This window comes from Equus quagga, chromosome 1, assembly GCF_021613505.1.
Source record: "Equus quagga isolate Etosha38 chromosome 1, UCLA_HA_Equagga_1.0, whole genome shotgun sequence".
In the NCBI taxonomy this organism is placed as follows: Eukaryota; Metazoa; Chordata; class Mammalia; order Perissodactyla; family Equidae; genus Equus; species Equus quagga.
Window position 1 is genome coordinate 168,220,541 of NC_060267.1, and position 15,411 is coordinate 168,235,951.

At 48.9% G+C, this 15,411-nt stretch overlaps 1 protein-coding gene across 2 annotated transcripts in view; it reads right to left on the reverse strand.

Moving 5' to 3' along the window:
- Window positions 1–15,411, reverse strand: part of RAB6B (RAB6B, member RAS oncogene family) — a 55,926-nt gene that overhangs the window by 8,072 nt on the left and 32,443 nt on the right. For both annotated transcript variants that reach the window (XM_046684545.1, XM_046684552.1), the window contains exon 3: window positions 110–163. In XM_046684545.1, coding sequence (XP_046540501.1) covers window positions 110–163 — 54 coding nt within the window. The remainder of the gene's footprint in view (window positions 1–109; window positions 164–15,411) is intronic.

A 15,411-nucleotide genomic window follows, 5' to 3' on the forward strand; every position in this document is an offset into this window, starting at 1 on the left:
GGGGGGGGGGGGGGGGGGGGGGGGGGGGGGGGGGGGGGGGGGGTCCCGGCACTGCCAGCTCTGGGGTAGGCACGGGCGAGGGAGCCCTCCCCATCCTCCCAGTTCTCACCGTACGATCCTCCAAGTACATGGTTTTTGACAAGAAGTCAATCCCAATGGTTGCCTGTTCGAGAAAAGCACAGAAAGGTCAAGACAGAAAGTAGTGACACAACCAGCCAAAGAGGCAACCTTCACACAAAGCCAAGGTGGGTCCTGCTCTGCTGTCCCCGCCCCTCCTCCTCCACTCAACAGGGAACCCAATCCTCCCTCTCAGGGAAAGTAAGTTTGAGTTAAACAAGGATGAGGGCAGGTTTGTTCAAGAGTGACACTTCCTGGAGAGGGAGAGAAAAGTGCTGTGGGAAGGGGAGGAGAGAGCGGGGTGAGGAGGCTTCCCCAGGAAGGAGGCCACTGGAATGCGTATCTCCTGTGCCCCTTTCCCCGGGGGGGCCCTGAGGAGCAAGAGCGGGTGGTCTCCCTGCCCCAGCCTGGTGCTGCCTGCCTCCCTCTCTCGCAGCCTCTCCTGGAGGCTCCCAAGCTTCTCCCCTCAGCCCTGGAGCCAGGCGCCAGGGCTGGGGTCACCACTGCCCCAAGCAGGTGGGGGCGGAGGGGACCAGGGCAGCTTGCCGGCTGTGTCGGGCCAGAGCGCAGCCGCCTCCCTCAGGGGCATCGCAGGCCACCCAGAGCAGCATCTTGCTAGGGAAGCCCACCAGCTCTTTCACACGCAAACCAACACACTGGGAGCCAGCTGTCCCAAGCACCACTATGCGACACCTGTGCCCACACTGTCCTGACACCAGGGAGATGCAGCTTGGGAGGGTGCAGTCAACCTTGTGGCCAGATGGCCAGGACCTGTCATTTACTCACTGTGTGGCCTTGGGCGGGCCACCCAATCTCGCTGGGCCTCACCTGCACCCAGTGTCTGTACAGGAGCTAAGATGCCGTCAGTGTGAACTGTAGTCATTGCTCCGTAACTGGTAGTAATGAGGACTCAGACGCAGCCTGCATGCGCAGGGCACCGGTCAAGTACAGTGCGGGACCCCCATGTGGTGAGAATCCTTGGCAGCCATTAAAAATCATGTTCTCGAAAAATATTTAAGGTTTTGGGGAAAATCGTCATCAAGCAAAAAAAAGCAGATTATAAAACATCATGCATATTGTGATCCCAATTTGATTAACTGAAGTAGAGATATAAGTATTTTTCATATTTTCTTAGACGTTAAAGTGAAAGGAATACGCTAAAGTCTTAATAATGCCAGTCTGAATAGTGACATTATGGGCAAATTTTTCCTTCATTATGTTTTCTCTATTTTCTACAAGGAACATATAATAGTTCCAGAAGCAGAAAAAAAAACATTTTTAAAGAAAAATAAAATTTAAAAAATAAGTTTATTTGTATGGAAAATTATTCAGTGACTTCTGACTCTAAAACATACAGCCAAGGAAAGCCCAAGGAAATTTTCAAAAACCCACGTTGGCAGGTGCCCCAGGCTGACTACAAGCATGTGCACATCCATTCATACCCCCAACTCATTCCACAAATGAGTGAGAGGGGCTGCAGCCCCCTAGGAGCTTGCCTTATAATACAGGAATCATAAAATTCTAGAACGTGGGCGGTGGACAAACACCTTGGATATGACCCAATCCCTTACTCTGGAGATAAAAGAAAAGACCAGGGAAGTTAAAGGACATGCCTAGGGTGACTCTGACAATCCGTGGCAGAGCTGGGAGGCTCAGCACTAAAACCCTGGCATCACCTGGGCTCTCTCCACCCCAGCTTCGCACACCTTTCCTGCATGGAGTAGCCACTGGGGAACAGGTCTGGAATTGACGGGTGGCTTGTGGACTCAGCCTTGTTCCTTAACGGTCACACAACACCCATTCATTGGTAGATGTTAGAGTGACAATCCTTATCTTCTGATACCCTTGAGGAAAAATGGCGGAAATCTTTCAATCATCAGTGTGAATGGGCTCCCCCGGGAGTGCCAAGCTCCTGTAAAGTGACTCTTGAGCTAAAAACTGGGTGCAGAGCTCAGGACTGGTGGCAGGGACTGCTGGCTGTCCCCTAATATACAGTCTCCCTTTCTACAGTAACAGGACTCTGAATGTGTAGATGGACTCATGGCTGCCCCAAATAAAGACTATATTTCCCAGCTTCCTTTGCAGCTGGGTGGCTAAGTTCTGGTCAATGGGATGTGACGGTGATGTATGCATATTCTGGTATGGGTCCTTCATTACAGGGGGAGGATGCCCACAGCTGCCCCCTTTCCCTTTCCCACTGCTTCAAGTGAAGGTAGGTGGTGGTGAGTCATAGTGGCCCACAGAGATGAGGGTGACAGAGTACTAATGACAGATCAATAAGAGAAAGGAAGCCTGAGGCCCTGACTCTGGGAAGACACCACAGCAGCCTTGGACTGGAATACGCAGACTGTTGTGTGAGAGGGAAGTGAACTGCTATTTTGCTTAAGCCACTGCTATTTTGGGTTTCTGTAAACACAGCTGAACTATATCCTAGCTAAGACAACAGAGAACCATGGGGAAATGTATCCCTCAAATGTAGGCAGCAAGGATGGTAACGGTGACGTTATTGATGATAATGTGACAAGGACAACCCCATTTCACCCCACATGTACAGAAGGCACTTCTGCTTCCATGAGGACAGACAAGTCACCAGATGACATGACAGGAATTGTGCCATCTGGACCAAGCCCTGGCAAAGCTCAACCCAGTGGCCTCTGGAATCATAAACACCCTTTACTGGACATTCCCATACTTTCTCTCTATTACCCCTCACAACAGCCTGACCAAATTGGTGGTAATGAGGAAACTAAGACTGAAAGATGCCAACTGCCTCTCTCCAGCTCTTTCCCACCTTTAGTCCCCCTTTCATGCTGCTCCTGCATCAGATATATGTCCAGTTCCTCAACTGCCTACTCTCTCAGACCTGTTCTGACCACACTCCCACCAAACCAGGCACTGAGCCACCGCAGACCTTCCCACAATTGTACAGACTGCCAAACACAGGCATAGTCCTGCGGTATGGCTGAGCCATTGGCTCCGCTCAAAAACACATTCCTAAGTTTTGCTTCCAATAATGCCTAAGTAGTTGGCATCAAACTAACCTTCCCACAGATAGCCATTATAAACTCTGGACAAATACAAGAAATAACAATTTGCAAGCACTGAAGAGTCACCAAAAGAAGGCAGAAAATGGAGGGGTTACAATCTCTTAAGGAAGGGAAGAGAACAAAGTGAGATCCTACATTTAACCAATCTTTCCCCTGAGGTAACTCCCTAGTCCCACCAAATTAGAAGGATGTGGTAAACACCTCAGGCTTTCCACTGGAACCCAAGAAGGGCCAACTTTGGGAGGAAGGACATCATCTCAGGACTGAGGGTTACACCAGAGGACTAAGGGAGAAACCAAAAAAGACCTATCTTAACAAAGTTTAAACACGGTAAGCAACCCCTTCCAAAAAAAAATAGTTGCCCATAATTTAATTGTCTATTAAAACTCAACACTCTTCAGAGGATGGTAACAGAATCTAAGAATCTCTACAACTTATTATTCACAATGTCCAGTACACAACAACAAAGGTTTAGACATGTGAAGAAGCAGAAAACTCTAGCCATAATCAAGAGGAACAGACTCTCAAATGACCCAGATGTTGGATTAGCAGAGAAGGACTTTAAAATAATTGTAATAAATATGTTAAAAATATAAAGGAAAAGATGAATATGATGGGTGAATTTCAAGAGATATATGGAAACTCTAAAACAAAAACTGGAAATCCTAACACTAAAAAATATAATATCTGAAATAAAAATGCATTTGATTTGAATAACAGCAGCTAGGACACTGCAGAGGACAGGCGAGTGGACTTGAAGAGAAGCCAAAAGACACTGTTCAAACTGAAGTGCAGAGAGGAAAAAGATGCAACAAAAATGAACAGCGTCTCAAGACCTTCTAGGACAATATCAGGTGATCTGACGCATATGCAATTGGGTCTCACAAAGAAAGCAGACAGAATCAGCAAAAAAAGTTTTGAAAAAATAATGGCTAAAAATTTCCCCAATGAATTTTTTCTAAGATCTATCAGCGCACAGTACCAAGAAGCTCAGTGAACCTAAAAGAGGGTAAACACAAAGAAAATCACACCTAGGCATGTCACAGTCAAACTGCTGAAAACCAAAGATACAGAGAAAACCTTAATAGCAGCCAGAAAACAGAAAGACAAATTATATTCAAGGGAACAATGACAAGAATGATGGTTGATTTCTCATCAGAAACAATGCAGGACAGAAGACAATGGAAGATAATGGAACAACATCTTTAAAGTTTCAAAAGAAATGGCAACCATCACGTCAACTTAGAATTCTATAGCCAGTGAAAATTTCCTTCAACAATGATGGCAAAACAAAAACATTTTCAGATAAGGGAAATCTGTGATAATTTGTCACCAGTGAGCCCTCATTATGAGAAATGCTTTAGGCTAAAGAGAAACTTTACAGATGGACATTTGAATCTTTAAAGAAGGAATATAAGAGCACCAGAAATGGTAAATCTACGAGTAAATACAAAAATCATATGACTTGTCCTTGATCACCTCCTACCTCCATCTGTATCAGCAATAGTTCAGAACATTCTCAGGCCCTTTGTTCTGCTCATGCTCCATCCTTAGCGTGGCTCACTTTCAGAAGATGGCCTCAAATCTTACTTTAACAACATTAGGCATAAACCACTTCAATTCCTTGGTTTTACGCTCTAATATAAAAACAATGATAACCACAGTAACAATGACTAAACATCTGAGTACTTATCATTTGCCAGCTACTGTGCTAAGTGTTTCACAAGCATCACTTAATTTCATCCTGATAACCTGTTATGAGTTACGTTCTTTAGATTTGTATGTCACTGCTAAGAAAACTGAGTATGAGAGATGTTGAGTTAGCTGCCCAGCATCAACGGCTGGAAGTGGCAGAGCCATGATTCAAAAGATATTTGCAAAGTTGTCTCCATGTGTCCAGCCTTATCCCCACATCCCTCAGGGCTCTGAGTATTTGCTCCTTCTCCTGTTCAAAGCAAGCTTCTTTGTTGGGGTCCTCTGGGCTCTGGTCCTCCCAGATGACGCTCTCTCAGTCACTGCCTTTCTCTTCTTTTATCTTCAACCTCTCATTCTCTACTCTTACCTTTCATCCAAGAAACGTTCTCAACGTTCTCACATCGTTAAAAAAAATTCCTCCTTGTCACTAAGGAGCTCTCTAGCTATCTGCCACTCTCTTACCTCTCTTCACTTGGTATGCTTCTTGGAAAAGGACCCCAAACCCACGGTCTCCTCTTCCTCTCCTCCCACCTGTTGCTTAACTAGGGTGAGCTGGTTTCTGCCCCTCTGCCCACTGAGGCTGCTCTCACTATGGTCGCCAGTAGCCATTTCATCTGCAAACTGTAAGGACAGTCCACAGGCCAGACTCGACTTGATGCACCTGACCCTGTTGACCAACCCTCTTCCTTGACATGCTTTCTTCCTTTCCTTTTCTTGACGCTACTTGTTTCTCGCTTTCTCTGCCCCTCTAACTGTTGCTCCTTATCGGCCTCTTGCAGGATCATCTTCCTTTCTCTGTCCATAAGACATCGGTGTTCCCTACTGTTTTGTATCAGGGGACATCCTTTATCTCACAGCTTCAAACGGGATGTGCTGATGGCTTCCGAATCTACATCCCAGGCCTCACCTCTGTCCTGAGCCACAGATCCAGGTATCCAACTGCTGACTAGACATCTCCATCTACTTGTCCTCTAGACATCTCACTAAACATTGTGTGACCCACACGGAGCCCATCATCTCCCTCCAAACTTGCTCCTTCTACTCCCCCACCTTGGTGAGCGGCACCTCTACCATCCTAGGTGTCAAGCCCCTGGAGGCCCTCCTGAATCCCCCCTCTTCACTTGCTCTCTCGTCCGCTCCCTCACACCAAATGAATCACTGAGCTGACTACTTTGCTTCCTGAGTGTCTCACCTGTCCCTTCTCTCCATCCCCACCACCACTGCCCCAGATAAGACCTCCAACTTTTATCTGAATAACGTCAACAGCTTCCTGCCAGGTCCCTCTGCCCCCAGGCTCCGCCCTTATAACGAGTCTTTCATATAGCACCAGTGTTAACTTTCTAAAACAGAAATCTCACCCTAGCACTCCTCACTCCCTAGGAAATGGTCCAGAACCTTCAGCTTGGCCTACAAACTGTTAAGGGCCTGCCCCCTGCCTCCTATGGCCTCATTTTCCCTTGCCCAGCTGGCACTTTATACTTTAGTAATAATACTCTGGTCAGGACTCCACATACATAAGTCACTTTGTTTCTAATGCTGTTCCCTCCCTTGGAATGCTCTTCCACATGGTTAAAACCTATTCAGAGTTCAAGATTCAGCTGCTCTGCAAGTCAGTTTCTGAGCCCCCAGCTTAGCCTCAGGTCCCTCATTTAACAGTTTCTCTACTAAACTGGAAAAACCTCATACTGGTCAGTCTTTCCCATTGGTCAGTGATTTGAGGATTCTCAACACAGACCACTGGCTTCAGAATCCTCTCAGGAGCTTGCTAAGCATGCAGATTCCTGAGCCCCACCCAGGCAGAGAGGATCACAATCTCTAGGGTGTCAGTCTGGGAATCAGAATTCCAGACAAGCACAGATAACTCAGATGGGCAGTCAAGTTTGCAAACAACCGCCTAGACTCGGAGCTCATGCTGTAGTCAGTCTGAGGCTGTGGCGTCCAGGCGGAGAGGCAGGTCCCCTGCCCAGGGTGAGAGCCGGGCATGCAGAAGGTGCTATTCACAGATGAAGAAACCAAGGTCACATGGGCGGTGGTGACACAGGCAGGATTTGAACCCACGTCTCCATGACTGCAAAGCCCCTGCTTTTGACTGCTCAGCTGTACTCCCTCTGCTTCCTGAAATCCATTCATTTCTGAAGCTGTCACCGTGCCCCGAAGCTGTCACTGAGTTTGCATGGGGTCACATGGTGGCTGGCTCCCTACTGTCAGAATCTTATGGTCATTAGCCATAATAGCTCAGCAGAACACATTTAAGAGGAAGTTCATTTGCATTTTAAAAACAACCACCACCAAAGTTGGCTCTCTAAGGACAGAACAGAAACAAAAACTTCTAAGATGGCCTTGGCTGGGACTTCATTACCATAGAATTTCTAGCTCCTTGGCATCATCTATTTTTTGAGACATAGGCACAAGCAGTTGGCCCCACACTACTGCCAGCTGGAGCCCATCTCTCCAGCCAGGCAGATCTGCAGGGAGAAGATGGTCACGATCTCCCCTGGGCAGGTCCTTTCTGGAAAACAGTGTAAGTAATACTCATTCACTTACTCATTCTTGAGTGCCTACTGTGTGTTAGACACAAAGCAGAACAAGCCCTGGTCCCTGCCCATAAGGAGCTGTTCCCTTCTCTGGAATGTTCTTCCACATGGTTAATACCTACTCACAATTCAAGACTCAGCCTTGAACTTCCAACCTTGTGGAGAAGCTAAGATATGCATGCAGAACTGTGGGCCTTGATGGATGGAAAGTAGCTTGTGGGGCTCTAAGGGTCCAGAGGAGGGGGACCTTGATTCTGACTGATTTCGTGAGGAAAGAAAGGGCAACTATCCAAGTCCTTGAGTGAATACGTAATTTGCAGGGGGGAGTCAGGGGGGTATTGGAGGATGGGAGGCATGGGGAACAAACCCCAGATGGAGGGAAGCGGAGAGGCTGACTTCTGTAATAGCCAAGCTCCTATCAGACCAACCCTCTTGTGGATTACTACAACAAACTCTGAACAAAATCTAACACACATCTCTCTCAAGGCACTAGAAAGGGACCAAAAGCAGGTAGAAACTGGAGGAGGAGAAGGGAACAGCACTGGATGAGGCTCATGTTTTTAGGACCACTCGCTTACCTGAGGGCAGTCCTGGTGGGAGTTGAGGGGTGGCTACAACTTGGCAAGAAAGCCGTGGTGCAACTGTTTGAGAAATGAGAGGACAGATCGCAAAGCTACCACGGCAGCCAGAAAGCAAGGAAAATCCTAGAGTGAGAAAATCACAGAGAGGGAAGCCCAACTTCTGCAGATAAATGCTGTGCAAATCTCTGACCCAGGCAGCCTACCTGAGACTGAAAACCAGACAGACAGACAAATCTGAACAGAACTTTCAGCTGCTGCCCACCACAGGGAAGAGAAGTGAGAAGTGGATGCAACCAACACTCTTCCAAAGGAACAAACGGAATCCAGTCTTCATCACAATGTGTAGGATACAACTTAAAATTACTAGACATATGCAGTAAAAGCCATATTCAGGAAAAAAGAGAATAAACAGAGACCAACCTTGAGGTGATCTAGATATTCAAAGTAGCAAGTATCTTAAAGCAGCTAATATAATTATGCTCAATACATAAGGAAAAATATGCTCATAATGAAGGCACAGATTTTAAAATCTCAGCAGAGAAAGTATAAAGAAGAATCAAATACAAATTTAGAATTGAGAAATACACTATCTGAAATTTTTATATTACTGATGGACTTAACAGTAGGTAGGAAAAGACAGATGAAACGGTCAGTGAACTTGCAAAGAGATCAACAGAAGTTATCCAAAAGGATAATATGGGGACACCAAACGAAAAGAACGATGAGCTACCTGGGTAGGCCACGCTCGCCTACAAAAGGCCCAGAAACCATGGTGTTTCCGTTACCTGCCACAACCCACAACCCTCTCAAAGGCCAGCATGAGTCACACAGGTGTGTGAGCGTGTATTGATGGGAACGTGCATATGAGGGCATGTGAGTAGACTCACGGGTGAGTGGAGAGGCACACGTGTGCATGCAGCTGTGTATTTATTTGCATGTAGCAGTATGTTTATGTGGTAGGAATGGGCAGATCATGCTTATGTGAGGATGAGTGTGGGGTGGGGAGGGAGTCACTTCTGTTTTGAGGGTAAAGCCCAGATCCATGATATGCACATAGCCCTGGCCACGCCAGGAGGCTGAGAGGCTGAGGTGACCAGGAGCCTTCATAGGCCCTAGGGAAGATGGTGGAGAGGAGACAGGTTTCTGCCAGCAAACCTAGGCTCCCTGTCAATGCCTCCCAAGGCAGACCACGGCCAGCCCCAGAGGATCTGGCACGCAGGTAGCAGGGTGCCCCACCCCCACACAAATGGACCTGGGTCGGGTCATGTGCCCAGAGGGCCCCAGCTGTTTTCAGTGCTCTCTGCCAGTGCTTTGGCAGGGTCTGAGTACTCTGTGGTGAGTTGGGAAGAACACTGGATTGGGAGTGTCCTCGAAAACCGACAGCCTCTCTGGCCCTCAGCTTTCATCTCTGGAAAGGGTATAATTACAGCTTCCTTCAAGGACTGTTGGGTCAAGTGAGTTGGACTACATGAAGGAACTCTATATAAACAAAAATGAGCACTGACCAACTGACCGAGAGAGCTCCAAAAGAAGCTGCAGAAACCCACCCCACAGGAGACCCTCCCACATGTTTCTGTCTGGTTATGGGCAACACAGCCCCATGAGGTGATCTACAGCATAAACTGTGCTCAAGCGTTTCTGGGAAAGGCTGCATATTCTAGCCCCCAGTGGAGAGCCACAGAGCACAAAGGCATAGGAAAGGCTCGGAGAAGTCCTGCATGGAAGAAACATGAACAACTTCATGTAACCCAATGTTTCTCAAGCTGCTTCGCCCTAGGAACATTTGTGCTTGTAATTCCTGTTGACATCCCAGGAAACTAGTGTTCCCTGAGCTTTAGGAAAGGCTGACCCTCAAAGAGTTGGGTTCTAAAGGAGACCACATCCCTCTACTAGCTTGCCACGGTATGTTGGTGAAAGCATTCATTCTGTGTACTTCATTTCCTCTTGTGAGGTATTCTTGCTGGTAACTATTCCACAGGGATGTAAGAGGATAACAAGATGAGAGGAGCAGCAGGCTTGACAGTGGGGACTCTCCTGCCAGTCCAGGATCTGCACAACCCCTGCCCCCCACCTCTGCAGTGCTGTCTGAGCCTCCTGTCTGCACGGTGCCCCTCTGAGGAGGCTGGGCTGTACTCTACATGATTAGATGGCCCCAAACCCAGCAATGCCTATTTATTCCTTTAATATCGTCATGCTTGTAAACTACTGTTCATGATCAATGGCAGGCACTTCATTTTATATAAAATACGAGGAAACTTCACAGGCACAGATTTCACAGCTGCATCCACATTCATCTTCTTCTGAAGGTGGTATTAAACAGGGGCAACAGGGACTCCGGCACGTAGTGCAGAACAACGTACATTACACGCCTCCTTCTGCACAAAAGCGCCATTGGCCCAGTGGATCCCCGAGGAAAGAGATGTTTCCTGAGGCACTTGTTGAAATCATCTTTGCTATGTGCATTTATTATGAAATATAATTTTGCATCCACATTCTGACAAGACTCAGTAATAAAGTCTGCAATGGAAATCTGCATGGTAATTCACATAAATTGACTCAAGACTCTCTTCCCAGAAAGAGAAATCATGAAAAGGAGTGTATGTGTGTCTTCTTTTAGTCCCCGCCAGGCCTTGGCCCATGGCTGGGGAAGCATCCAGAAGTGGCAGAAAGCAGCTGGGCATGACAAGCCCTCAACAATGAAGGGGCTGTCTGTGCTCTGCGCCAACAACCATCAGATGAGAGTATCCGGGTAAAGTCATGCAAATTAGCATGCAAATGAGGCTGGCAAAACTTAAGGATTCAGACTGGCAAGTGGGTGCTGTGGGGGAAGGCGACAGCAGCCTCTGGAAAACACGCTGGGCAGGGTCTGTCCTTGCCAGCAGCTCCACAATGTGCTCTGGGGGAAGGGACGATGGCTCGGGAGGCCACAGCAAAGGTACCTGAATTCTTTCAGACACCTCACAGCCTCAAAGTCTGCACAATCCTGGTGACCACTTTCCTCCCAGTGGAGAGGGGTCTGTGCTAGTCACCACCCAATTTAACTATTTCTTGATTGCTCTTTTTTTTCCTGTGGTCTGAAACATCAACCAAACAAGATGGACCATCCAACTTTAAATAAGGGATTAAGTTTCATCAAAATTAGTCAATTCCTTCAAAAGCCACACAGATGCCCCTGGATGTGTGGCCTGAAGCTCTCTGAGAGGTCTCCTGAAGGGTCACAAATGGACCCAAGTGTGCAAGCCCTCTCCTTAACAATTAGGGCCAAGGATGCTCCAGGTGGTGGTCTTTTGAGAGTGTCTAGGAGCTATCTAAGCGTAACCTACAATGTGAACTAGGAAAGATTACTAAAATTTAGGGCAGAGAATTGCATTCCTGGGTCCATTTAACTCATGAAAGGTAGCAGGTGCTACTGGTGGATTCACTCAATGCCCACTGGCAACCTCTGACTCCCTTGTTTGCCTAGAGACTGTAAAAGTGAAATTCTGCTTTCCCAGCCTCCCTAGAGGCTAAAGGTGATCATGTGACCCACTTCTGGCCAATAAGACATAAGCTGCAGTCTGCTAGACGGGGAAAGGACTCTAGGGAAGCTCTTGCTTTTTTTCTGCCTTGAAGGCAGAGGTGATGTCTGGAGCAGCAACAGCCAGCCTGCACGACGATGAGAACCCACACAGCAAGAAGGCAGGACAGAATGACTGCAAGAGCCTGGGGCCTGCCCGATGGCATCACCGCACAGCTGTGCCACCTCAAGTCCCACCACAACTTCTTGCACCTGGGAAACGAAAGCCCCTCTTTGTTTAAGCCACTGTTAGTTAGCTTTCTGTACTAGAAGGTGACCACATTCCTAATTTGTATATGCTTGACAAAAGAGAGGGAGAGAAGGGCAGAGGAGAGGAGGGAGGGAAAAGAAGATGTCAGAGCATGGGCAAGCCTACCCTCAGACCAGAACCAGGGAAATGTCCAAAGGGAGCACGTGGATGGCTGGCGGTGCTCGGGGGGGTCCCTGAGGGCATGGTCATCTTGCCAAGCTGACAAGCATTCAGGGGGATTTCACTATATAAGATTGTTGCCTCTCATTTTGACCATAGAACCAACGTTTGCAAAAGATGGAACTCCATTATATTAGTATAATAAAATCATCATGTTGCCCAAATTGACCAAGGACTGGAGTCTAAGGTTCTGCCAGAAGCCTGGGGTCCAGTGTCACCTGGCAGAATGCAAAGCACTGCACAAGTGCACACGCAGGGATGGCTGGGAGGCCCTTGACTTCCCACAAGGACGCGCTGTTAGCCTGACTTCCTCATTATCACCTTGGTTTGTCGTAGAGTTGTTGCTGTTGTCTTGTTTTGCTTTTCTCTACAGTGTACAGTAATGCACATTCGTATCGACAGTGTTTTTGGTCTGTAATTTTCCATCATCTAGACTTTAAGACTTATATGAGCTATGGTTTAAATACAAATGAACCACATTTCTGCTGCTAAAGTTTGAGGCCACTGGTCTAGGTGACATAGGGGTTAAATCCCATCCAAATAATTTCCAAGTTAAAAAGAATGCAATCCTAAGAAACCAGGACGGTGGCCCAGAGTCTCACCTAAGTGACAGACCTGGGATCTGAACACAGGCCTCTGCAGGCAGCATTGTTCTGCAGGAGAGAAAAAGAGCGGAGCTGTAAAAGGACATGCTGAATCCTTCTCCGTGGTGTGTGACCTCACTCTGACCACCTCTACTAGGGGCCGAAGATCCTGTCCCTGTCTCCCCCAGGTGCTGGGTGGTTAGCTGAACACCACATGGGGACACAAGGCACCTTGGATTCTACGGAGAAAGGCCCCTCCTTCTGGTCCTCCACCTCCTCTCTACACTCTGACCCAGAAAATTCCTCAGCCCTAGGGCTTCAGGAATCCAGATTCTGCCCCACCTCTCCCGGGCCCGTCCACACAGCCGTTTTCAAATGTCTTCCCTTGGCTGTCCCATCATTACTTCCCACCCCACTTTTCATTTTTCTTTGTGTTGATGGCACTGATATTCTTCCAGGGTGTCTGGACAGAAACCCAGGGCCCACTCAGGCCTCTCCCTCTTCTGCACCCCACAGACCACTCTGTTCGCTCACTCCTTCCACTGTCCACATGCCTCTCTCCTTGGCTGAGGCCCCTCGCTCATCTCCCACACAGCCCTGCACGACTGCTCAGTGACCCCCCCACCCCCTGCCCTGCCCTTCCACACAGAGCTGCATCCAAGGCTGTGTACGCGCCACCTGCCACCCCTGCCCTGGCCCACCCCTCTACACCTGTCTCCCACAAACTCTGGTGACTGTGATCTCATCATGCCCACCTGAGGAACCCTCAATAGCTCTCCATTTCCTGCCCATGAGCCCAAGCCCCTTAGCTTCCAGGGCCTTCCACAGTCCCAACCATCTAGGCCCATCGTCTCCACTAGGCACAGACTGGGGCTCATGGTACTTTCAGGGGCCCACAAAAATGTTTCTTAACTTTTTAAATTTTAACTTCTTTTAAATCAAAAGAAAAATGAATATAACAATAATGAATAAATAACAAGGAATCCAGCCTGGATTATATTCATTGTTATAACAACGCAGTTGTAAAATAAAATTTTTAATGTACGTATTATATATATTTTTTTTTAATGAAGGAAGGAGCAAGGTGCCATGAGGCAAAAGTGCCTAAGACATGAAAGTCAAAATGCAGCCAATAATCCACCCACAGGCCTCACTCCTACCCTCCACTCGAACAGAGAGAGCCCCCTCCACCATGCGTGCACAGCACTGGATCGTGACACCTTGGGCTTCCACAAATGCTTCTCCGTCAGCACACTGTCATTCCTCTCTCCAACACAGCTGCATCACTTCCGCCCTATCCTTTCCCACTCAGCTCCCCGCCCTCTCCTCCAGAAAGCCTTCTTCACCCACTAGAACAGCCACCCATCCCTGCCTTCTCTGAAGCTCCACATGCCCAGGGACCACTCCATTAGCATAGGGTTCTCCTCCCACTCTTCAGGAGCATCAAGAGTTGCTGCAGAATGGGAGGATATGCAGGAAGGAAGGCGGATGACAGCAGTGTTCGTGATGATGTGCACCGCTGGACCACACTCCAGGCCGCCGAGTGAGGCCCCACCCCCTCCTCTTTACCAGCACACCCACCCAGGATCTGGCTCCTTGCAGATCTGCAGCCTGGCTGCCTCTCAAAGTTGAGTGCCCAGCACAGCAAGATGTGCACATACATGCCCTGGCTGATGGACTGGCGACAGTGAGATGGATGCCCCACCCCTATGCCCTGGGGCTAAGGGCCCAGCCGCCTCCCCTGGTGCCCGCACAGCATGCGATTTGGCTGATCTGAGTCTCCTGCCTCTGCCTCTTCCTGATCAAGTGCTCCATGCTGTGGCCACAAAAGCCATCTCCCCCAGACCCTATTCACTGAACTGTCACCTCTGATCAGACTGTGCCTCTTCATCAAGGTGAACCCCGGGGCTCCTCCCCTTGTCCATCAGAGGGAATGACAACCACCTGGTTGTCTCTGCGCTGCTGTGAGCTCTGTGGGGGCTTTACTCATCTCCCTCCAGTGACCCACAGACAAAAAGGGGTTCAGTACCATCAGCACCTTACCCCTAAAGTCCCCACCCCTTTCCTGTCCCCTGGCCCTGGTGGGGGAGGGGACCAGAGACCAGCGTCCATGAGAGTGTGGGTGTGTGTTCAAAAAGAAAATTCTGGCTTGATCCATCCCCAGGTCCTTTTTCCTCATTCAGCCCCACTTCAGGCCCACCAGCAAAGGCGGCATGGGGACATTCTAGGTGTGGGGCTTGGCTGCCCAAGCCGGGCAACCCCCAGACCACCTGGCTGAGTGTGGCTGGACAAGTGTTAGCAGAACTTGCTGCCCCAGACCTCAGAGCACCAAACTCTACACCGGACAAAGCAGAGCTCCCCACACACCAGGATCCCTCACAAATGCCCCCCACTGAGCGCCTGGGATGGGCTGCTGTGTGGCCCAGCCACAGCTCGGCTCCTCTGAGAGGCTAACTCTGTACTGCAGGGGTGGATCGTCCGGGTGGGGGCAAGTGCTGGTTTGGGGGCTGCGGAGCGGCCCGATGGGCAGCTGCAAAGGGTCACTGACCAGGCCGAAGTAAACCTATTTGCTTTATCAAAACAACTTACAAATGTTACACAAAGAAACATCTGATCATTTGGAAAAGCCTTGTGAGAACAGAGACCTGCTGCCAAGCTATGCTCCCAGGAAACGGCTTCCCTGGGTCAGATGCTGGGCCGGCAGCTTGCGAAGGGCTGGGGGCCTGGAGTCTGTGCTTGGAGGTGAGGTGGGGCCAGACCATGCTGAGGCCCAGGCCAGAGAGTCTGGTCCCCAGTGGGACCAACTGGGAGGTGCAAGGACCCCATAGAGGGTTGAAGAGTGTCCCCCCAAAATTATATTCACCTGG